At 45.5% G+C, this 25,111-nt stretch overlaps 1 protein-coding gene across 1 annotated transcript; it reads right to left on the reverse strand.

Annotated features, from left to right (window-relative positions):
• Positions 1-1,315: 1,315 nt before the first annotated feature.
• On the reverse strand, positions 1,316-9,547 carry SDE2 (SDE2 telomere maintenance homolog). Its single transcript, XM_041425122.1, has 8 exons — positions 9,497-9,547; positions 8,646-8,750; positions 6,605-6,722; positions 5,508-5,619; positions 4,808-4,977; positions 4,062-4,173; positions 3,057-3,453; positions 1,316-1,605 (listed from the first exon to the last, which is right to left on the reverse strand). Exons 1-8 carry the CDS (start codon positions 9,545-9,547, stop codon positions 1,387-1,389), a joined length of 1,284 nt encoding a protein of 427 aa, XP_041281056.1. The 3' UTR covers positions 1,316-1,386.
• Between the last annotated feature and the right edge of the window lie 15,564 nt (positions 9,548-25,111).

Raw genomic sequence — 25,111 nt, forward strand, 5'->3', positions numbered from 1 at the left:
GTTTTGGTGCATTTACAACAGAAACATCTTTGAAATCTAAAGCTGCATAAATACTTAGGAAAAGACAGACACAGGCTGCAAACTGCATTAACCTCTTGCACTGGACTAGAAAGATCACCTCTGTTCTGCTGCCATTCTCTCCTACAGAAATAGCCCATGTAACACTGGAACTGGTCCTGTTTATTTTTTTTTCCCAGCTGTTGACTTTTCTGTTCTTGTCCAAATTCTAAAAAAGCTCAAGCACTTCACCTACTTGTTTCTCCTCTGTTGAAGGATCAGTCCAAGTCCTGTTGTTACCCAGCTGTTTTCAGAAGGATATCCTTTGAGCATGTGAAAGTCCTGAATTGACAGTGAGCACCCCTCTGGCTCTCCAGACACAATAATGCTCCAGGCCAATCCTCGATGTGGGAAGATCCTAGAGCAAGTGCTTTTTCCTTTTTTAACTCAGCAGGAGCTAAACAATTCCCAAATACACTTGCCAAAGTGTGGAGCTGGTTCAAGGTACAGCTCTTGCCCTCTAAGACAGATGTAGGGCATTTCTTTTAATTCTGGCATTACTGAAGATGCAGTTGGTCAATAGTGTTTGGTGCTACTGGTGGTTTGAAATATCCCAACCAGTGTTTTTATGTAATTCTGCTTCTGTTGTGCTGGCACAAATTTGTTAGAGCCACATCAGGGAACTGATTTGGTTTAATAAGGAACCCACGACACTAAAGGCAAGTAGGTGACACATGGGGTAAGCTTGGAAGTGGCTGCATCACTACAACTGAAACAAGAGAGCAACTGCAGTGAGGGGAAATAACCTGGGTAGGAGTTGCTGCCAAAACACTGACACAGCCAATTCACTTTTGTCCCACACTCTTCTTCTCATACTAGAGAAGCTTGAGTGTGCTCAAAGAGCTGAAGGCTTTTTTGTCCTACACACTGTCACTGCCTTTTAGAGCTGGTGACACCAAAGGTTTGCCACCTGGGCAGGGATTGCCAGATCTAACATCCCCAGCCACTGGATTTACACCAGCAAAACTTCAGCATGCTAAGGTGACCTCCCATGCACCCTGCATCCCAGTTTCCTAATGAAGCAGTCAGTAAACACACCCATTTCCTTCCCACACAGAGTCCACTTGTCCTGTCACAACCCCCACGAGATGTGGTTTGCAGAGCCTCAGTGTTTCTCTTCTCCCTCCAACACACTGTGGAACAGATCCCCAAGCACTGTGTCTACGATGATATCCTTCCCACCTGTCCATCCTTTCCATAACTCCTTGGGATGCTAACAAAGCTTGTGGATGTGAGTTCAGAAGCTGGGGATACTCAGTTGAAAGGATACCAAGAGCTTTTATTTAATGACATCAAATACACAGGCAAAAAAGGTAAATATTCCCAAATCTAACCAGAGGTTTTCCCTTTAGGGGGCTTTGCAAATAGGGATGGCTTGATCTGGTCTCTAGACAGACCTCTCACTGAAAAAAGCCTTGCTGCTCTTTCCTTCAAAGTGCCTCCACATTTCAGTCCCAAAGACATCAACCCCATCTTCAGCTTCTCTAAGCCCAGGGCTTCCAGCTCAGCAGCAGAGTTGAAGGCCAGCAGGTCTATTGGTTCTACCTCCTGAAAAGAGAAAAACATTTGAGAAAAACATTCAAGAAAAAACAGGAGTTCAAGAAGCATTTGGACAATGCTCTCAGGCAGATGGTGTGATTCTTGGGGCTCTCCTGGGCTGGGCCAGGAGCTGGACTTTTGACTCTTGTGGGTCCCTCAGAAGATTCTATGATTATCCCAGGAAAGTTCAATACTCCCAAGAAAACTGAATGAAGAACCATTCAGTTCACCATCTTGCCCAGCAGTTCAGCTGCTTAATCTCAGCTTCCAGAGGCACAGCAAAGCTGACAGCCCCTTTTTAGCCTGATGCAGAATATAACCAATATACCTCCAGCAGGAGCAGGAAGGAGGATAAAAGTTATTTCTAATGCAGTTACACTGTATTTAAATAAATTTATTAAGAAGCATCTCTTTTTAGTAAGATTAACCCCAAAAAACAAGTTGTGAAGTTCACATCTCATCCTGCCACTAAAAGAAAATGTGGATTAAAATTTCATCTTCAAAGGAAATTGGTATATTTGTAAATTAACTGAAGGTAAAAAGGACCCCTACAGATAGTCTAGTCCAATCCAGAGCCTTGTCTACAAAAAACCATGGAATAGACAGGATAATCAAATGCTGGAATTTACTAACACACTATAAAGGATGCCAAAATCTAAGTCAATTTTGTTCAATATTTAAATGCACATACTGCCCTTATAGTCTGTACCTAAGAGACTTCAGAGCAAGGAATAACAGCAGTGGGAATGAGAGAACTCCCCTTATGCACTCAGCAAAAACAATTCTTGCCAGCAAAATCAGAACCTTTGTCCTGCTAAGCATACAAAAACCCAACTGGTTACCTCATTATTCTCACCCTACTTCTGAAAAAAAAAAAAAAAAAAAAAGGAAAAATTCACCAAGGACTACTATAAAAATATTTCCACCTGCAATAACAATCTGCCACAGCATTGGTGGAGTTTCCTGTTCTAGGAATAGAAAGTCTCACAAATACTGAGCAAAAGGTAAACAGTGAAGAATGGTAAACATCCTGTTTAAAACTTGCTAGCTCTAATAGTACAGTAGATGACAAAGTTCTAATTGATCAGATTACATCCCTGGTCTTTTCCCTGTTGAACTGTAATGAACTTTCACACATCAGAGTTCAGTTGCCAGTGGCAGACTTTACACCCAAGGTGAAAAAAGGCAGCAAAATCCCAGTAACTCCCCAGCCTGAAAAAAAGAGCTACACTCTTTTTTTATTATTGCTAGAGCAAACCCAGATTCATTATCCCGACAAATCTTTAACAGCAATATTAGGCAAGAACCCATAAAGCAGAAGTATTGGCACCTTTTGCTGCCAAGTATCAGTTGGGCTTTCATCAGTCCAGTGGGAAAAGCTACACTGCTGGAGCTTGTTTGCTTCTTCAGCTCTAAAAGCAGCTGAAGACACACCACATTTTGTCCTGCTTCATACTTACTGTGCTCTGTGCCTGGTTTGTGTCCTGTGCCTTAGCAGGAACATTTTCCTGCTCTTCTTTCTGAGCTTGAGTCACTCCATTCTTTCCTTGGGTGTCTTCCTTTGGGGCCTCTGTCATTTTACTGTTTTCTTCAGAGAGAATTTCAGCCTGCCCACTTGTGCACACCTCTCCTTGCAGATCTTTTCCAGGAGCTTCTGGCTGCTCCAGTGGTTTCTCACTTGCACTGGCAGGTGAACTGTCCTCTGCTGAAGCCACAGAGCTGCTTGAACACTCATCTGGATTTCCAACACTTCCATTAGCACTGCTGCCTGATGGACAACTTCTGTCAGATGTACAAGGGGAGTCATCCTTATTGTCATCCTCACAGCCTGAGCCTGTGGCCTCATCCAATCCTGGCCTGGCACAGGGAACATGTTACAAATTAACACGCATCTATCTTAACTTTTTTCTTTTAAATATTTTTTTTTAAATTGCTACATTTCTCTTTCTAAAACCCTCTTCAGAGAGATATAAGGAGCTACTCTAATAGCTATTTAGGTTAGTTTAGTTAGTGGAAGAGCTATCAACACTGAAAAGGAGCTACAAATGCCCAAAACAGGTATTACAGCATTCCCAATACAGAAATGACTGGAATCTTTGACTTCTTTTCCATGTTACATTAGATGAAAGATGCCAGGGGAGAAAACTAATATTTTTAAAGTTCATTGTAAATTATAATTAATTTATGAAGAAAAGGATAATAGGAAGTAGTAGAATATAATCATTTAGAAGGGGTAGGGGGAAAAAAGTGCCTTTTTTTGCAAATGAAGTTTGTCTGCTCCATCTGGGACAGAATTATAGGAATGCAGAAATGTTCACTTTCAGTTCTTTGATTTAATCAGTTCAGTTTTCTCATTTCTATTTCAGTCTACATCTCAGACTAGACTCTGCTTACTCGTATGTATCTAACTTTATATCCCTTCTAAGGCTTAAGGCTGGAGTATAAAAACAAGGTATAACTCTTACCAAGGACAATTTCTTTTTTCAGATTTTGTTTCGCTCTTTCCAGGCTCTCCTGGTCGCTTCCGACTCTTTCCACTTTCTGATGACACTGCTTTGCTGGCAATAACCTGCAAGCCTTCAAAACAAATTTGAAAGTGAACTTCATCAGGACACAATTAATGTCTGTTGTAAATTCTACTTTACTTTCACTTCAGATGCAATTTAAAACACTAATGGAAATAATCACTATTGGTGATACAGACTCAAAGCTTGAACATAAACTGAATAGCAGCAAAAGCTTTCCTACATGGATTTACTAAGAGACAATTAAAATTGGATTCCTGAACTGAACTATTAGGTTCTTCATCTCATTCAGCCTCAAGTTTCACTATCTAGCTGACAACAATGTAGGGATAAACAAAGTGACTACAAAGACCAGGAAGTGAAACAAGGTATTTGGCAGTTGGATTCAATATCTAGTTTTTATGTACAACCCCTTTATAGTTTCACTGTGTAACTCTTACAGCTCAACTAGCAACAACACCCTCACAGAGCCTGGATCTTATTAGGAGGCGACCTAGCTAAGCAAGATGAAGCATTTGTATTGTGTCATGTAGCCCAGTGGAATTTAACAGACACGGCAGACAAAGAGGAAAAAAAATCAAGTCAATTTCGCTGAAATTGAAGATTGCATTTAACTGTAAAAAACTGTTAAGAACCCAATTATTTTTTAGATTTTCCTGCTGGAGTGAGGCTAGAGGAAGCCGTACCGATGCGCAGGGACTCCTCCTGGCGCTCGGCCATCTCGCGGTACTGCCGCTCGTACTCGGGGTCGGTGAAGGTGTGCCGCGGCTCCGCCAGCTTCCGCTGCAGCCTCTCCAGCCGCCGCTGCTCCTTCTCCGCCTCCCGCTCCGCCTGCTTCTTCACCCACTCCGCCATCCTGCGGCGACACAAGGCCCTCATCAGCGCTCACAGCGGGAACAGCAGCTCCCTGCTCTGCACTACAGGACGCTCCCACCCCTGCTGGGCTGGGAGGCAAAGGGAAAAGACAGCAGCACGCAGCGGAGTGACTGAGGAGACAGAGACGCGGCTGCAGAGAGGAGAACAGGGCTTATTCTGAAAGCCAGAAACAGCAGTTAAGTTCACACATCCCCAGGACTGCGGTCTCGCAGCTTCAGAGAGAACTGTGAGAATTCCACACAAGGAATTGTGAATTCTGCACCAAGAGGGGCGGAAAAGCCTCTCAGACTCAGGCTGCAGTAAAATCACATCTATTTTTGCAATAATAGAATTACACTCAGGAAAGCCCTGTTGGCTCCTGGTCCATCTGCACTTAATACTTCACTTTTGCTCTTTTTAGTACTCAAACCATTTCATTGCTACGAGAGGCAGCCCCTTGACCTCTTTTGTTAACAGAGGGCTACAGGATCAGGTTATTTTGTGATTTCAGCTTCTGAGAAAACGCCTTACGCTTTCTCGTGATTGACGTCCCGCAGTCTCCTTCCGCTGAGATCTCGACAAGCCTCTCTGTTTGTTGTCTTCTCAATCTGAGCACCCAGGGCTCGCAGCATCGACCCAAACCCTTCCAGAGGAACAAAGCAAACAGGAATTAGCTACACAGAAACATCTTGTCAATGTAAGGGATCCAGCTCAAGTTGAATTCTTTAGTTCTTTGGCTACTGAGATCTTGGCATTTATACGTATATTTTTAAAATAAGAGAAGATAAAGTCAATTAGGTCACATAACACACTCAAATCACAGACTACTTGTACCTGAAATATTTGCCTTAAGTGACCACTGAATGAAACCTGGCAGTCTAAGATGACAGGTCTATAGAAATGAGCCCCCTGTTGACAGAGTGTCAAAACTATCCTTTGTCCCCTTTAAAAAGAATTAAGCCCAGAAATTTCTTTTTTAAATTAGGTAAAAAGACACCTCATAGGACCTGGGGAACTTGACCTCAAAGTTAAGGATAGCCAATTGGACAGGAGCCAAAAAGTCCCACCTGGGCAATTTACTAGAAAAAGAAGAGAACAAAGGAACTAATTGCTTTTGTGAGGTGTTTTACCAGGGGCAAGGATCTCCTGCACCTGGCTCAGTTTCTCTCTGTAAAGAGTTCTGTTATTTTGCCTTTTATTAAAACCTTTTTGTTTCCAACACTACCACAGAAGCCATCCTGCTGATTTTACGCTTTCTAAGGTAGCTGAGCTATCTTGAGTATGACATAGATCTCCAGGAGCTTAGGAGAGAGACCTGGCTCGAGGAGACTCCTATATCACAGGTCCTTTTCAACACAATTTCAACTCTGAAGTCACTTTGGTGCATGCTACAGACTTCAACTAACAGAGATAAGCTGAAAAGGGATGTGAGGAAGATCTGGACTTCCCTGGTCAATCCTCAGCTTTGCCCAAACACCTCGGTTTTAGCTCAGAGACTTTGTACCAGTGATACACACAACAAGAGATCTGCCAGCATCTGAGACTCCTGCTATCAGTACAGACTACGGCACAGCAGCAGTTTTTTAACCTAAGAATCTAATCACTAAGAGGCAGAATAAACAACAAACCTCCTTTTCCAGCACAGAGTCTTGGCTCCAGGCTATAAACAACTCCACTCTGCAACTCATCTTCATCGCTGACCAGTCGCCCATTACACTTCACATACAAGCTTTCTTCTGGGATGTTCTAAAAATGCAGCAAAATTCAGTCAGATCATTGAGCCAGAAAACATGAAACATTCTGACAAAGAAAATAATTCAGCAGTCGTGTTTTCTTCCTTCCAGAGGAGGGGAAAAAAAAATCAGACAATCTGAAAAGCATTCTCTAGTGGTGCTTGCTTTAATTCCTGGTTACCAAAGGACTGAATACAGTCTAAATCAGCTTGCAAACATGAACAGGGAAAAACCATACTATGGGGAAAAATTCAGAAACAACCTGTGATGATCTGACCATAACCTTCATTCCCTGTCCTCCGGTGCCACTAGTGGGAAGGAGATAAGAGCCTGGGAAAGGGGAAGAGGGGAGGAGGGAAGGTGTTTTTAGGATTTCTTTTACCTCTCATAACCCTACCCTGATTTCGACTGGTAATAAATTAAATTCATTTCCCCAAGTCAACTCTGTTTTGCCCGTGACTGCTGAGAAATCTCCCCATCCTTATCTCGACCTTTGACCCCTTTTGTTACATTTTCTCTCCCCTGTCCAGCTGAGGAGAGGAAGGAGAGAGCAGCTTTGGGGTGCGCCTGGAGTCCTGTCAGGATCAACCCACCACAATGTGTATGAACATATAAACACACACACATATATATATATAACGTAGATAAGAGGCTACAGGGGGTCCCGCACCCACAGCGCGTCCGGCCCCGGCGCCGCCATCGCTGCGGCCCGCTCGTCACGTGACGCGGAAAGGGGCGGGGCTGCCGGTGGAGGCCCCGCCCCCTCCGCCCTGGCGGCTCTCGGCCCGTTTTCATGGCATTTTATAGTTCGCTGTTCCTTGTGTAAACGGCTCAAGGCGAATCCAAGGAGCCTCGCCGTTCCAGTTCCCGGAACTCGTGCGGCCCGCCGGGTTGTGCAGCCTTTCCAGAGCCCGTCAGGGGCGGAGCCGCGGGGAGCGCGCGCCGTGGCTCCCGCTGGCGGCGGCAGAGCGGGACGGGAGCGCTCGCGCCCCCTCAGGGCCGGGGGAGCCGCGGTGGCACCGCCAGTGTGGGAAACGGGACCTGTGGGTCCTATGGGACCTAAAAATGCCGCGGACACGGGCAGCCCCGCGTTCTCCGGCCAAACAGGGTGCGAATTTCACGCGAGGAATTGCAGCGCGGTGGAATCCGTCCCTGCGGATCCTTCGCCTTGTTTACTCCCACACGCGGTTTTGCGTAGGGGTGGGAACTGGCCCCGAACTCTGGTGTCTGAGGGCGATGCGCCTGGGTCGGGGTGATCCCAGACGTGGGGACAGACTGGGGGATAAATTCTTTGGGAGCTGCCCTGCAGAGGATTGGGGATTCTTGTGGTGAAAATCTGGACAGGAGCCAGCAGTGTGTACTTCCAGTCCAGAAACCCAAACACGTCCGGGGCTGCATCCGAAGAATGACAGCTGGCAGGTCAAGGGAGGTGTTTCACCCCCTTTCCCCTCATGACATCCCACCTGGAGGGCTGTGCCCGGCTCTTCCTCAGCACAAGAAAGGCAGCCTGTCGGAGCAGATCCAGAGGAGGGCTCGGTGGAGCTGGAGCACCTCAGCCATGAGGACAGGCTGAGACAGCTGGGGTGGTTCAGCCTGCAGAAGAGCAGGCTCTGGGGAGGCCTTGTTGCAGCCTTCCAACACTTAAAAGAGGCTTATAGAAAAGAGGCAGGGACAGATAGTGAGAGGGCAACAGGGATTTTAAACTAACAGAGCAGAGATTTAGATTAGATGTTAGGAAGGAACGTAGATAAGAGGCTACAGGGCTCTCTTACAGCAAACCCTGCTGCTCAGCTAAGCGAAAGCAAGGTGCGTCCGGCTGGGCATCGCGGCCTCCCGGCGGGCAGAGGCCGCGGGCGGCCTGCGCGGCGCCGCCGACACCGGAAGCGCAGCGCCTCCCGAGGCCGGCGGGCCCCACACCGGCTCCCCCGGCACTCACCAGCTCCCGGGCGCGGTCGCGGCGGAGGCAGAGCACGGAGCCGCCCCCGGGGGGCAGCGGCAGCGGCCGCGCCCGCGGAGCAACCTGGGCCAGTGGGTGACATCCCTGCCCATGGCAGGGGCTTGGAACAAGATGATCTTTAAGATCCCTTCCAACTTAAGCCTTTCTATGATTCAATTACGTGGTCACATGTAACGTGTTTAAATTAGAATGAAAGTTGATCTGGAGCAGGAGTCCACAATCAGCTAGCTGTTCATGACATGTGGTAACTACCTGTAAGCAGAAGACTGAAGAATTAATTAGGAAAAAAAAAAAATCCCACCTCTACCTGTTCAGGAAAGGATGTGTACAGAGGTATGATGGTGATCCAGTGCAACCATTGTACTCTTTGGTGGTTTCAGATCTCCTCCACGTCTTCATCTTCAGTATAACCATCCACAAAGAGGATATTTGAAGGCAGGCTGCTCCCAGATGTCTGTGGTGGGAGTTGTTTCAAACACTAGCAAGGATGTGGTTGGACTGCCCTGAGACCTGCAGTGTGGTACACCTGTCACTTTATCTCCACACAGCAATGTTTCCTGCAGTGCCTTTTTGTTTAACAGCACCATGGGCAAGGACTATTGCTCACGGTGTCATCTGCCTACTGCAGGTGTGTCCCCAGCCGAGGTGGGAGCTTCCCTGCCAGGGTGGCACCTGGGACCCTGAAAATCCCTGTTAGCAGGTGAGATAGGCTCCTGTGCTGGAGCCTGCAGCTGAATCCAGCTCTCAAGCATGGTGCTGCTTTAGGAAGGTGGGGGTTGTGTCTGAGCTGCTTGGCTGTTCCCGAAAGTTTGGTGGTGTGGCTGTCCCACCCTTTGAGCCTGCTGAAGAGCCGTGCTGCCTGGCCAGGCCTGTGCCAGCATGGGTAAGTGGTTCTCATGCCTGGCTGTCTTAAGCTGATGTGATAAAGAAGGAGGAAGCTGGGAAACAAAGAGGCTGAGAGATGACTTGAAGTGGAGACTTCAAAATGTAAACAAATGAGTAATAACTTAATTAAGGGGATCTCTCGATGGGTTTGTCTTGGCCAACTCACAAATCAAACATCACCCACCATTTCTTACACTGTAATTTTAGCTAAAATATTTTTGTAAAGGATTCTGACCCAGTCCAGACAATCCCTTACTGTCTCTATTTGCTACAACAGGTTGATATTTCTGAATTATGTGTCATGTTGACACAGTGGAGCCATTCAAACCCTATGTGTCTGTAGGCTGCAAAAGCTATGGTTATTTTTTGCTGGATCAGGCCCAAATTCTGTTGACACTGTATTTGAAGTCGTGTGGTAGTGCTTGTTTCATGCCATATCTGTGGCATGCCACCTGATGTTAAATTCCACCAGATTTGGCGTATTTTTATTCATTTGTGGTATCTGATTGAAGTGTAATTGGTGAACGTGAGGTATGCATGTATACTTATGCAGATGAATTTTCTTCTGATCTGCAGGATTTCACTTCCATTCTGAGGCCATGAATCATTTCCTCCTCTGAAACTCCTGTTCTTGACATGGAGGGTGTGGAACTTGCCAGAACAGGCCAAATAGGTGGAGTTGTCCAGGAAAGAGCTGGGCCACAGAACTGCCCTGTGGGTGTTCTGAATCAGTGTAATCCCCAGGTTGTTTGAGCCGTGTCTTTTCTGAGTGTTTCAGTCTACTCTTTTATCTCTGGGATGTTGTATCACCTCGGTGAAAAGTGGACCTAAAAAGAGGCCCCACTGCATCCTGAGAGATGTCCATCCATGACAGCAACCCATCATTCCTAACTGTGGCAGCTGGATTCTGCCTGCAGGTTAGAGCTGTGAGACCCTGAGAGCAGGAGAGCTGACAGCAGTGGGGTGCTGCTGGCACAGATCAGCTCCTGCATCACCACCTTACAGGTGGTTTTGGGCTTCTAATCCATCCTGTGTCCAGTGCTGGGGCTGTGGTTGGGTGATTGTGTCTGTGACTTGCCCAGATCCTTGCACACAGTCAGACTACAAGCAAGCAGCATTTAACAAGCAGAGGAGTGGCTTTGTCTCAGCTCAGCCCTACAGCAGACCCTGCTCTCAGGATTTATGCAGCACCATTCAGCTGGTTCATGTCAGTGGGCGAGTGTTCCTGTGTCTCTTGTTCTTCATTATGCTTCTATTCCTAGAACTCATCAAAAGTCTATTGCCTTGCTCCTCACAGAAAAGTCAAAAGGGCTGTTATTATAATTTCCCATTTGAAATGTATTTTATGAGAAGTGTTATTCTCTTGGTAAAACAATGAACACTCTCTGATTCTGCAGTGGTGCTTTGGACTTAGTTAATAAATCATGCTTGCCACTTTTCATTTAGAAAGGATTTCACAGACATAATTAATTAAACCTGACAGTATCCTAGTGGGATAAGTAAGTACTCTGACTATTTCAGTGGTGACACTCAGGCAAACTGGTTATTCTACCTGATCAAATCAGTCAAAGGATCAAGTCTAGAATTTAAAACTTTCTTCTATCTTGACATAATTTAGGAGATGAGACCACCCATCCTTTTTGTATTTCATCCTGATATCCGTATGTGGTGGAGATAGTGGGTGGGGTTCTGTGGCCTGCAGGATGCAGTGTGGGAGACCAGGCTGTGATCTGCTTCAAATCTATTCCTTGATTTGACACGGAACACAGATTTTTCAGTCTGTCTGGAACCATCAGACGTGTTACTGTCATAACACTGCAATTCATTCACTTGTTCATTCATTCACCCTCATTGTTTCCTCCAGTGTGTTCCATTTTAATGGTGCTATCAATGCTTTCCAGTGTTCTTTAATGGTTTGTCAAGACCAGGATCACAGCAAGGTACTTGCTGGCCCTTGTCTTCTAATCTGCACTTGAAAGATGCTTGTGGGAGTGAAGAACACGAAACCAATTGTTCACTAGGGGCCCAGACTAGCAAGGATGGGTCAAGAGTTGTTCTGATAAGAATTCAGTGGTTTTCACTTCTAAAAATGCTCCTAGACACAGAGAAAGGATGGAAGGCTTCACTAAAAGCGTGAAACAGAAGTGTATGTTCCTTTTAGTGTATTCTAAGTGTGCAAAGATATTAACAAAGGTGAATTTTGTCACTTCCAAAATTTGATAACATGTCCTTTAAGAGTAGGGGGGGGTTTGTCTACTAGGAAGTCAGTCATGTACTATCATAAATATATGGAACTGGATCATCTGGATGTATTTTGTTTTACATTTTAATGATATCCCAAAGGGTAAATTCCACATAATGCATTTGCAATTAAATCTGTTGAATGCTTTCATATTATTTTTATATGGAGGATAAGGGATGAAAAGAAACCTGTGTGTGTGTGTGTTCTTAGGACAATAACTAAGAGGCTGTATAACATGAGGGAACACTTTTTTCTTCAGAGAGCATGATACTGTTTGACAAAAATGTAACTAACTGTAATGAATCTAAGCTGATACTTGCAAGAGCAGTTTCCTGCCAAATGTCAATAGTCAGTTGCTTCAATTTCTGTGTCGTCTACGCAATGGGGAGAGACAGGGAGTTAAGATACTTGACACTGGGATGGGAGCAGGTGAGGCAGAAATAGAAATGTTCATTGTATGAATGCAATAGATACTGTTTAATATTCTTATTGTCTCACAGGGAATGCCTGGATTTCAATCTCTGAACAAGTCTGGGGTGAGTGGCTGGATTTTTTTATTCTTACAGCCCATAGTTGTTACTAGTGCAGATACTTAGAGATAATCAAGATTTTAAGGTAACTATAAACCCAGTTTTACCCTCACATTGTGCTTAACACCATTGTCTCCATCCTATGCAGGGATATTTAAACTTCAGTTTTTTCATGGGAGGAACATGCACTACTCTGCACCTGCACATGTGAAGAACCTGAGAAACCAAGGTCCCTCTTTGTTTGGCCATAAATATCATCAGCACAGTCAGCCTTGTTAGTGTTCTTAATAGCAATTTGAAATTTGGCAGCAATAGCTTGAAATGAATTCATTAATTAGGCACCCAGGTAACATTGTAGAAGGTAACACTTCAGGTTCTAAGAATTCCTTAACCTTGGGTTTTCTCTGCTTTGCTAGTCTGAATGCCTAGGTTTGGTCTGTTTTGGTTAATTTTAACCAAATACAGGTGGAGAGTGCTGGATGGGTCACTTATAGTGAACAGTATATTTTATAGGAAAACAATACCAAAAACCAGGCCTCTGCCTCTTTACTTTTGCTCTCCCTCTGATGAAGCTTTTAATTACAGCTCGCAGACACACTGCAGAGACACTGCTTAATTACTAAATCTCTGTGTAGGGACTGGATTCTCGTTTCTTAATTATCACCTATGTGTTTGACAACTTCATAAAAATCCAAAGCTAAGAGTGAGCATAAGGTGTTAAATGTATATATTATATGCAAGGTACATCTCTATTTTCTGTCAGACCCCTATACTTTAAAGTTTTTAAGAAACAGGAGAGAGAGACTGAACATTGTATGGCTTTGCAATGTGTGCTTTCCATCCCATCATGACACTGTCTGCAATAATTAGACCAAAGTTACACTCTTCTTGAAATGATCAGCTGAAGGGGGAAAAAAAAAAGATCAGGTATCCTCATTTGTTTTTCAGCTGAGATGAAAATTGATTTGGAAATGTTCCTTGCTAGAACTGAAGTTGCATTTCCAGTAATTGGGAGGAGCTCCCAAATTATACTGCCCCACCCACGTCTGCCTGCTTTCGGTTTACCTGAAGAGACTACAAAGAAACAGGAAGAGGAAAAGAGGACAGCAACAAAAGGGAGAGCACACAGGACAGGTGTGCTCTAAAAAGACAGAAATTTCAAGCAGAGTGGGTAAGCCCTCATTTTGGGTTATGTTCAGCAGAGATATCAGCTGCTCGGCAGTCTGTGGCATGGTGATGTTCATAAATCCTGTTTAAAGCAGAGGGTGGCACTGATAATTTGACCTTTGATCAAGTGTTATGAGTCAGATCCTCAGCTAGTGTAAATTCTCAAAGGTCCTCTGGCTTGAGGGAGAGATGCCCCAAGTTAAGGATCCAGTCTGTAGTGGAGAGAGGCCTCATTCTTTGGGTGCCGAGTTTGACATGGCTGCCTTTTCACTGGATCATACAAGCCCCACTTAAACAACATTCTTGTAGGAGTAATATTTATCTTCTTGTGTAGAGAATGTTCTGCCAGCTTGCTGAGGACCTACAAATTAATAATAACACATTCAGATTTGTATTTGTTTCTCTTAGAAAAAAAAAAAAAACATACAAATATTGATTTAGGGAAAATGTGTGGGGTTTTTTGTTGTTGTTCTATACCACAAGTTTGAGTTGGAGAATACTGACATTATAAGATTACAGATATGTGTAGCTTCTTGTTGATCTGATATTGGAATAATTTGCCATTTTGTTTACTAAATATCTTTTTGCACCCATGCAATTGAAATTAAATTGTTAGTGTGATGTTCAGGGAATACCACTGGTTGGATTCCCCTCCAGTGTTTCTTCTAATCCTTTCCAAAACAGAGGTAATTCTGTGTCATCTATGAGGAATTTGTAATACAGCTCACTATGCCCCTTGAGGATCTTTCTTAAGTCATATGTATGTGAGGCCTGGAAAAATCATGTCCTCACATGGTTATATTTCAATATTAGAAACATGATGATGATACAGCTGTGCCTTTGCTCCTTCATGTTCCTGTCTGATTTGGGCTCTGGCCTGGAAGTGATGTTGGTGTCAGAATATGCCAGATTGGTTGTTTCTCAAAGCAGGGCTATGAAGAAGTTCTTGCCAGTGTGTGAAAGTCACAGCTGGAAAATCTTGTTGATGATGGTTGTTTTGTAGTGTTTTTTTTTTCCCTCCCTCATGTTCTTTTGTATCAGGAAGTTACAGGAACAGTTTGTCAGGAGAAGCCTTCGTGCCAGTTGTCTCTCCCCACATGTGCAGACCAGGGCATGGCTCCTATGTGTGCTCACTCCTGGTTTGTGCAGGTGGCCCTTTGCCTGTAAAGGTTCTACAGGTGACCTTGTGCTTCTCAGAACCAAGAACCTTAAATATTGCAGATGTGGCAGGAGCAATCTCCCAGGCCCTCTGAGCCACATCCCGAAATTCAGGGCTGCCAGGCAGCCAGCTTGTCCTTCAGTGCACCACGGGAGAAGGGTGCTGTGTGCTTTTAGCAGGGGGAAGTGACAGGGACTCCCAGGAATGCTTGCTGTCCATTGGGCTGGGGCATATTGGTCAGGGCTAGGCCAAAGGACATAACCTCCAGATGGAATGAAGCATGTAATGTCAAATTCAGTAGCATCTGATAAATGACTCCCTCTCACAGTGGGGGTTTATCCTGCATAAGCACAGCCCCTCTGCTGAATGTAGGACACGGTGCCAACATGGAAACTGTGCCTGGAAGCCTTGTAGCCCAGGGGAAACAGACTGGCAGCCTTTCCTGTGGTTCTCTGTTGAGGTTTCAAGTGGTGCTGCTTCTCTTTCTCTGTCCTGAGATCTGTGCCCAGTGGTTCATGTTTAATCCAATTGATGTTCTCCACTTTAGTTGCCCAGGCTTGTATTTTAACATCACTTGTGCACTGTAAGCTGTAGTGCCAAGACTTAACATGCAGAAGTTATAGTGAATCCCCACAGAACGTATGATTTGCCAGAATCATGCAATGTTAGCACATGCTGAATTTGTGCATTCTCATTTACCTTCTGTTGCTTGCTTGTTTTGATGAGTTTGGAGATGTTAGAGGATCAAGCTTGTGCCTGCAAATACTACTGTCTGACACTTTCTTTAGATTTCAAAAACAAAAGATGAGATTTTTGTGTTATCACCTGTCTGAGTTTTGGTAAAACTCCCCAGTCTCACTGTAAAACTTAAGAGGGAATTTTGTCAGCAACTGACTAAGACATACAAGTCATATATGATGAACTGGTGCTGCCTGACAAATCCTTCTCACCACCAATGATCCCTGGACTCTTTAAGGCAGCTGGGCCCCATGAAAGCAGCTTTGTGGCCCTCACAGAGCGAGCGAGGCTTGACAGGCACTGTTTGATCAGAAGGAACCACCTATTGCCACACGGTTCCTGTGTGCCCTCGCTTCCGGCCCCCTCCTCTGACACAGGAGATGTGTGCTCAGAGCGTGTTTGGGAGACAGGAACTTCTAATTCTGGCTCTGGCACTTTCTTCCTTGTGATGTGAAAGCAGCCCTATGGGCACTTTAAAGGAGTTTTTAAAAAATAGCCTCTAGTTAGGGTGCCCACGCCTGGGTTTGTAGTCAGAGGCACACTAGGTCTCATTTTCAGAAGTGAATATTTGTGAATCCTGTTATTCTCAGCTGGAATTGTGGATATTGAACATTGAGTAGTCAGGGAAAATTGTTCTTCAGTAGGCTTGTGCATGAACTGTGTTGCAGAAGTTTCTGAGCATTAGGAAACTAATGAGAAGTGCTACTATAAAGTGCTATTCTCAATAGCAATTGCAGTTTTCATACCGTGATGCCTTGTGAGATGTGAATTTGAGAAGAAGAGGAGGAGAAATGAAGAAAAATAACCTAAAAATATGGCACAGAAAAGTAGAGTCTACAGAGTGTGTAACTTACAAAGAATGTTGGGAAAATAGGAAGCTTTCATTTCTTTAAAAACCCCCAAAGCTCAGTAGTCTCATAAGACTGAAAATAACTTCATGTTCTTTGCTGATGCTTTAAAATATAATGTCTGCTACTCCATCTTCCCTCTCCCTTTTCTGCTCTCAGGAGACCACTTTCTCCAGAAGTGGGTTTTGAGATTTGGGAATACTTGCTAAGAAAGATGGGACATGTCAGAACACTTCTCAGCTGTCTTAGAGCCAGACCTCAGAACAGTATTTTCAATTTTGAGACCCTTCCTCAGCTGAGGCTTGAGGAAGCATCACAAGTGAGGCTTATGAAGCATCCATGCCATTTCAAGACAGTCTTATGTTTTTACAAGGAACAAGCAGATTTATTTTGAAAGCAACCAGCCTACAGAATATTGTTCCAAATAAATTAAGATGTAGGGTGTCATAGCTGGTATTTTGATCTACTGTTTACTGTTGGAGCCTGAGTACTTTGGTCTGTGCTGTTTGCATTGTACTGAAGAGTAGCTGAGTTTCATTCTGCCTGCTATCCCCAGGGCCCTCATGAAGAAGAGATTCATATCTCATGAGATTATCCTACTGAGCAAAGAAATGAAATAAATAATATTATCTTTTAGTTCTGTCAAGTATAGGAGCTCTCAGAGCCTTTCCAGGCAGTGTCAGCAGGGGCTGCAGCCTGCATCAGTGTGTGAAAAGGCATCCTTTACAAGAGCAGTGCTGCAGAATGGAGCCAATGGAAGCCTAATGGGTGGTGGGAAAGAGTGAGCCTTCTTTTCCCCTCCCTAATGCAAGCCTGCAGGGGTTTGTTTTCCAGCAGGTGTGAGCCTTGGGGCAAATCATCCTGCTGGAATTCTCCTACAACAGGAGCTCCTAGGAAATCAGTGTACTTGTAGTAGGGATCTTATTTGGGAACCAATTAGGGCTTGTCTTGGTTGTTTCTCCTTGGCACTCTTAATGAACTCATAACACAGAAGTACTGGAAATAAAAGATTTTGCAGTAGTTTCTGTTAGAAAACCATGGGCTACCCAATTCCTTCCACAGTACAATACAATGCTTCAAAAGACAGCAAAGGTTGTTATCATAACTTAGTCATGTGTGAAGAGCCAGGAGAGCTAAAATCAGTTAAATAATTTTATTATGCTGTGATGTTGGGAAGAAATATTCCCCAGAACAATTGTTCTTCCCTGTTCTGCAGAAAATTCTGCAAAAACCCACTTGAAATGTGTCTGTCAATGCAAACTAACTCAGGCAGCTACAGTAAATTTCAGATTCTTGCATTATCATTACAGAGGAAAAACTCCCTTTTCTTTTTACTTGTCCACCAGTCTTTTCACCCAATGCCTTTAACATATTTCTATAATTAAATTTCACATCATATCTCTGAAATACGTTATCATGTTTGATCATGCTTCATCTAAAAAATCACAGATACTCATTGTCATACCATCCAATTTCCAGGCTTTGGCAGGGCTGTACAACAACATGACAATTATCTGTTGTGCCCTGTTCCCTGTCGGGTGCTAGGACTTGGTTTCTGTTTCAGTTAACCCCTCAGTACACTCCAAACTGGCAGTATCCAAGAATAAAGCACAATACTTTCCTGAGAAATGGAAGAAGATTGGGCATAAGCTTAGAGAAGTCAATAAGAATCTGCAGTTCTACTGACAAGGGGGTTCTGTTTAGGATTTTTATAGTGCCAGTGTAATAGGAATACAGCTTTTTTTGGCATGATATTGCAAGTCCTGTTTCCACCTTAAGATACTGAACTGTTGCATGCCAGTCCTTCTAAGCTGATAAGAAGAAATGAAGACTGTGGTTGCAGCTACAACACATTGTATGTACCTGGAACTGTTCTTAGCTCTGGATCAGGCAATTAAAGATATTTTTAACTTCCAGTCTTCAAAAGGTAATGGAGGTTTTTTACTTTCTATTAGAAAGTATACTAAAATATTAAGCATATCTAAAAGGCTATTATGAACAAACAAATAAGCAAACTAGATTGGAATAGGAATGGATTCTCAGGATGTCATTATAGGGTGCTCATACAGGATTTTTATGACTCTTTCCACCAGTAGAAACTCACTAGACCACAGAAAAGAAAGAATTAGCACTATTCTATGGTAATGTTACTTACTCTTTCATGTTCTGTGGGACCTCATTAGAAGGATGAGAGATGAGTTCCAGCAGTGCATGTGTGTTAATAATAATACAAATGAGATTATAATAAGAAAATCCTGGATGATACATAAGGAATTAGAGCCAGGAGTCCCTATATAAAAGCAGGCATATACTCAGTGAAACTAGGAGCTTGGTAAGTCTTTATAGGAGAGGATCCTACAAGTCAAACTCACCAAGCCTCCTAAAATGAGTGGTAATCTAAAAAGAGAAGCAAAATCCAGAAGTCTTGAATCTTATTCTCTGAACTATTGTAGGCTTATTTTCATTCTTTTAGAATTTTTGTCCTTGAAATACCTTTTGGAAAAATTTTTCCATTGAAACAGTGTTAATTACCAAAAAAAGGTTTGGAAAAAAACCCCAGATTTACTGCTTTTGGGTTATGAGACATTAGAAAAATGCACTTTGTCTCCAGAGCAGGTTGTCCTGAATCCCCATGCCATATGTGATGCTCAAAGTGTGAAAAGAAGTACCTTTGGACTTTGGATGTCAGGACTGATGATTTTGCATTTTAAAGTAGCTGTCTCTTTTAAGCTTTCCTGAAGAACACAGGAATTCCAATTTTTTTTTTTTTTTTTTTTTTTTTGTGTGGCACATGTACATTCTATTGTTATTTAAACAGGGAGACTTTCCTTCGGTCTCAGTTTTCAGGGGTCCACTTTTTTTACAGGCATAAATTAAAAACTATGAATCCTTCCCAGAAACCCATGGAGCTTGAGAGCTGCTTAAAAGTAAACACTTGTGGAAGAGTTTTCTTTGAACAGTGGGACCATAATGTCTGATGTATGTGAAGCATTTCAGAGAACTGCAAAAGGCAAAAGACACTATTAAAAGACACCATAAAAGTAAGAAAAATGCTGTGTCTACTACTACTGCTACTACACAACAACTTCTTATCTGTGTTTGCAGTAGGTGCCAATCTCTAAAGATAGGTGTACCACACAGCTGCTGGTTCTGGCCAGGGTACTTTTGGTGTCTGTATTGACAGAGAATATAGATATTCCAAAGGACAGGAAGGTGTCCTGTGTGATGGGCAGCCCAGCATATCAAACAGTTCTGCAGTACAATGGCTGCTGTTACTGTGCTGTTACTGTTCTGCAACTTCTACAAACCCCTGACATAGAAACCTTCAAAACAAATCCTAATAGAAAGCTATTTACACAGAGGCAAGATTATTGTAACTCATTTTGAGGTTTTTAGGTGACTTTTCCTTTCCTTTACAGGTGCCAATGATTGCCACCCCTAGTAACTTCCCAGGAAAAAAACAGCAAATACGTATTTTTGTCTTTTATGTAGATGATTATTTAGGAATATGTTTAAATCTGCACCAAGTGTACTGTTAATGCTAAGTTAAGGCTGCAAATATTTTAATTCTGTCAAAATGCACGTTAAGAGGAAGATAGTTTTAAAGCTTGTGAGCATTTTGTACTGACAACTTTAATTTCCAGGAGAAATTGTAAGTGCATAGCAGCCATAACCACAAACTGGGTAGCACACCTGCCAGGACTGGAGTGAGGATGAAGAAACACAGTCCAGTGTTTTTTAAGGATGGGATTAAAATTGGCTAGGAAAGGCTGTCCAGCCTGGGAGCTGCAGAAGGGAACACAGCAGGTATGGGACTGGGGCTGGCTGAAAAACTAGGGGAAGGTGGGAACTCTTTGGCATCAGAATCAAGAGGATGAAAGACATAGAAAAAAAAAAACAAAGAGAAAGAAGAGAAAAATGCAACTGTCTGAGCAAATACATTGAGTCAAAGAGGTGTGTTGGGAATACAGAACAAGGAAATGGCCACCAGGCTGGAAGCTGGGCAGGGAATAGGTGAGAACTTGCAGATCTGGAGTGCAAAGGTTAATTGGAGCTTCAACAAATTAAAGAAGGGAGATTGAGAACAGGAATAGAGAATTGGGTCTGGGAGGAGGTGAAAGAAAGTAGGAGTCAGGTGAAGGCTGTAGATAAGTAAAGGCAGTCTTTTATACTCCTTCCATCACCAGAATGTCAGAGTAGCTTTTAGATAAAAATAATAACAACCCCAGTTTTCCCTGGGTGACAGGAGAGGACCTTTATCTCTTGAGCTGGATCTAGACTAAGTAATTTGGGTGTTTAGTTTGTGCTTTTGGGGGGATAGGGAAGAAATATTTCTTTGATCAGAGACCCTTTGGAGTTTGGTGGCAAACTGTGAATGTCTTTTGTAGTGGGAAGCCTTTCTCAAATGATTCTGAAAGATTAACCTGCAGTGCTGCTTGAAAACAACCTTACTGATCATACTCTTGACTCCTTTTTTTTTTCCTTTTTGGTCCAGCTGACCTCAAAAAAGGCAAACTTCATCTGCTCTGCTGTGTTTTGTTTGGCTTGTAATCTGTGCTGTTGCAAAGGGAAGCAGCTGCTGCAGTTTGTAGATGTTCCTGCAGTCTGTGATGTTACTGGGGTTGATCTGGTAGCTCTTCCTCCAGCTGGTCCAGTGCATTACACTGGCGTTGGAAGCTGGCTAGGAGCTATTTGGAAAGGTCCAAAGCAACAACGTGTTAGTTTTGATTGTTTTATGTTTCATTTTGTTTCATTTAGTTTGGGTTTGTTTCTTTTTCTAGTAACAATTTGAAACAGTGTTTTTAGGTTGATATAATAGTTGCAATTAACGCATCCTGATGGGGAAAGTGCTTGCCTTCCTCCGCCCAGAGTCTGCCAGGCAAGATGAGAGTTTCCCAACAAGGGAAAGGTGAAAGAGATTATTTTGGAAAACATCTGCTACTTGGACAGCCCAAAGAAGTACAAGCAGTGGAAATCCGCCTCTTTTTTGCTGAATGAGGGCTGTCTACTTTCTGTGAAAGGTGCTGAAAACAACTTTTGATTTGAGTGTGCCTCTTTTCTATTCATTATCATTTGAGTCTTCTCTGGCTCCAAGCTGCACCAGCTGTTTTCCACCCTAATCTTCTTTCCCGTAGCAATCTGGCCACGTTTGCAGCAGCGGTGGTTGCGCTGGGTGAGGATGGAGTACTGCAGTTGTCCTTGGCGTGTTATTGCCGGCTAAACCAGTGGAATCTCATTAGGTTAGATTTCTTCATGGCCGCTTATGGATGCCTTAGGGTGGAAGATGCCTGTGGTCTGCCGAGATAAAGGCCTTTGGGAAGGAGGAGCAAAGGCTTATCGGTGCTGCCAGTGAAAGATGAGCGTCTGGAGTCTTTGTAGAGTTGGGCCAGCTCTTTCTGTGCTGTTCTGTAGGCACTCGAATAGCATTTGTGGTAAAGCTCAAAGGGCCGTACCTGCTCCTATAGCTCTGGAAAAGCATTAATCAGCGAGGCTGAAATGAAGGTGGAAAACCTGATAATACAGGAACAGTTTTTCCTTCCCAGTGCTTTCCCTGTGTTCCGCTGTGGGCAGTGGGCAGACAATACCCTGCAGTCCTGCCTGCGGTGTTCCTCACGCCTTTGAAAGCAGCCGGAGCCGCCAGCGGCAGGGCGGGAGCAGCTCTGCGGCCCTCCAGGAGACCCCAGAGCTCGCTCGGCCGCCGAGTTCCCGGAGGAAAACACGGGCTCGCCGTGGGAGGGGGCAGCGCCGGGGCCGGGACAGCCGCGCGCCCCGCCCCGCCTGGCGTCATGGAATTCCAGGGCGCTCCCGCCAATGGCGGCGGGGGCACGTCCGGTGCCACCCGCGGCGCGGGGGGGTCCGGGCCCCGCCGGTGACCTCGGGGCTCGGTCACGCCCGGCTGCCAGCGGGGGCCGAACCGGGGAGCGCGGAGGAGCAGCTCCTCCTGCGGGAGAAGGGTCGGGAACAGCCGGACACCCCCGGGAGCGGGCAGAGCTAAAGCTGACAGGGACAACCTATGGGTTATTAACCTCCGTGCAGCTTCTTGCGGCTGGGAACTGGTGCTGCCCTCTTTTAACTTTTCCAGCTGCTCCTCATGGGATGTGTGTGCTGTGTGGGGAATTGATGCCAATTTCGGTGCCTGACTTTTAGAGTTTACATTTGCAAATAGTCTTATTGTATAATACTGAACAGCTCAGAGTTCACTTCAGAGTGTCCAGTAAGGTGCTGTTCTCTCATAAAATGCTATCAATAGATAAATTAATCCACCAATACTTCTGTAAACATAAATAAAATCCTTTGTGGTTTCTCTTTCCTGACAGCCACCTCTCATAAACTCACTCTAGGGTCAGAGGTGTGTGTGTGTTTGTGTGTGGCATGTCTGGTCATGTCTGTGTAGTGCAGCCCTTGTTTTTATCTGAGCACTAATGCAGACTATATCTATTTTAGCAGGGTGTTCTGCCCACGATAACACTCTCTTTCTTGTCAGGTTTGATTAGCCCCAAGTGAATGCTCACATGGCTAAACCACTTCTGCTGCTGGAGGTAGTTTGGATGTCTCCACGCAGAGCTGCCTTACATCATCATCCGTAATAAAGATTTTGCAAATCAAATATGGCTCCTTCTAATGCCAAAATGACAGACAAGATGGTGGCACCAGTTGTGTGAGCAGAGGAGCTGACTCTGGAGCTGAGATGTGCTTACAACAATTGCTCGTGGCTGTTCAGTTGTTTTAGAGTGCAGGTTACATTCCCCCAGGGCATTTTGATCCTGACATTAATAGAAAATAAAGAGCAAATTTTCCCACTAAACATCATGGCAGCTGATACAACTGTTGGGTCTGCTGGCGATGCCCGTGCTAAACTTAGAGTTGCTTTTGCAATAGCTGCACCTCAAACCCCAGACAGGGGCACAGCGCTGCTGCAGGAAATGAGGCTCCTCTTCCTTCCCCAAGAGCAGATTTTCCCTGTGAACCATGGTGCCTGCAGCGTGTTTCTGAGACAGAAGCACCCCCAGCAGCCCCCTCCTGACACTCAGCTCTCATTTTACAGACCAAGTATGGCCCTCCCACAGCAGATCCTTGCTCTCTGATGGGTCAGCTTACTGGGAGAAATTTTGTTTTGCTTCCGTGTAAAGAAAAAAGCCACGGAATCAATTAGGTTGGAAAAGATCTCTAAGGTCATCGAGTCCAGCCTTTGTCTGAACACCACTTCCTAACTAGACCATGGCACTAAGTTCTATGTCCACTGTTTCCTTAAACACATCCAGGAGACAGTAACTCCACCACTTCCCAGGGCATCCTGTTCCAATGTCCAGTCAGCCTTTCAGTGAAGAAATTCCTCCTAATGTCCAAACTAGACCTGCCCTGGTGGAATTAGAGGCCATTTCCTCTTGTCCTGTCACAGGTTGCCTGGGAGAGGAGGCCATCCCCACCTGGCTACAACCTCTTTTCAGGGAGTTGTAGGGAGCAATAAGGTCACTCCCGAGCCTTCTTTTCTCCCGGATAAACACCCCAACTCCCTCAACAGCTGGTCATAAGACGAACGCTCCAGACCCTTCCCCAGCTCCGTTGCCTTTCTCTGGACACTCCAGCACCTCCACGTCCTCCCTGTAGTGAGCGGCCCAGGACTGGCCGCATCCCTCGATGTGCGGTCTCACCAAGGCCGAGTAGCGGGGTGGAAAATCACCCCCCTCGTCCTGCTGTCCAGAGGGTGACCCCCAAACGGAGGAGAGCCCAGCCAGAGCCCAGCCAGAGCCCAGCCGCGGGCGGGGGCCGCGGGCGCAGGGAATCCCCGGGCGCGCGCGGCGTGCCTTTTGTGTTTGTACACACGGGCCGGGGGCGGGGCCGGGGGCGGGGCCGCGCCTTCCCTCCACCCCACAAACTTTTGGGGGGCTCGGGAGGCGGCGGCGCCTCGGGTTCCCCTCGGCCGCGCCGCCTTCCCGGCGCAGCCGGAGCGGCTCCCTCCGCCGGCACCCCCGGCCCCGCTTCGCGCCGGCGTTGCCCCCCTCTGCTCCCCTCGCCCCCGCTCCAGACCCCCCCCAGCGGCCTCCCCAGCCCCTTAGCTGCCTCCTCAGCCCGACATCCCCCGGATCGGGGCCGGGAAGCGCTCGCAAAGGGGAGCCGCTCGCCAGCCCAGGGTAACTCTCCTGCCTTCCTTCCCCTGCTCCCCACAGTTGTTGCTCAGCTTCACCATCTTGTCTCTTTTCTCTGGTCACCGACCATATTTTTTTCCTATTGCATAAAAAACAATAAAAAGGGAAAGAAATTCGCCGAAGGAACGACCCAAACGCAACGCAATTTTTTGGTTTTCGAGTGCAAACTTTTCCGCTGCCTCCCCCTGCATCTGCACCCGCATGGTTTGGAGTTCCTGGCGATATTTTTGGCGTTATTTTTTGCAATTTATTTTTTCCTCCTTTGCAAAAGGACTAGGGCTGCGTTTCGTGATTGTTTCCATTTTGTTCTGGCTCTGGGAGCTGAGTTTGCCTGTGAGAGGCGCTTGGGAGCGAGGCAGCTCTTGGGGAAGCAGTTGCACAGAAAGAGAAGGACGGCACCCAAAAAACAACCCCCCGAAAACAAAGTTTGTTGCTTTCTCGCACTTTATCCGGCCCCTCTCCTTTTCGCACGACAATCGCCGGGCTGCCTGCGGTTGCCGGCGGGTCGGGGAGCGCGGGCGGGCGGCGCCGGGCAGCCCGGGAGGGCCGGCGGGGGCTGCCGCTGCTCCGGCCCCCGCTCCGCAGTTTCGGAGGAGGTTTTCCGGCGGGTGGGAGCGGCGGGTCGGTGCCAGCCCCCCGATGTTTGCCGGGCGGTATTTGCAAACACTTGGCAGGTGACGGGCGGCCGGCGGGGGGGAGGCGACAGCCGCCTCTCCGCGCCTGCTGCCG

The sequence above is a fragment of the Onychostruthus taczanowskii genome, unplaced genomic scaffold, assembly GCF_017590055.1.
Source record: "Onychostruthus taczanowskii isolate IOZ18803 unplaced genomic scaffold, ASM1759005v1 scaffold87, whole genome shotgun sequence".
Lineage (NCBI taxonomy): Eukaryota > Metazoa > Chordata > Aves > Passeriformes > Passeridae > Onychostruthus > Onychostruthus taczanowskii.

What these genes read in the sequence shown, in the direction of transcription:
- SDE2 (XM_041425122.1), bottom strand. Translation starts at nt 9,547, where the DNA reads ATGCTGGCACAGGCCTGGCCAGGCAGCACGGCTCTTCAGCAGGCTCAA. An exon ending in GCGACCGCGCCCGGGAGCTG is followed by an intron (nt 6,723 to 8,645) that starts GTGAGTGCCGGG and finishes CTGCATTTTTAG; the next exon opens with AACATCCCAGAAGAAAGCTT. An exon ending in GAAAAAAGAAATTGTCCTTG is followed by an intron (nt 3,454 to 4,061) that starts GTAAGAGTTATA and finishes TCCCTGTGCCAG; the next exon opens with GCCAGGATTGGATGAGGCCA.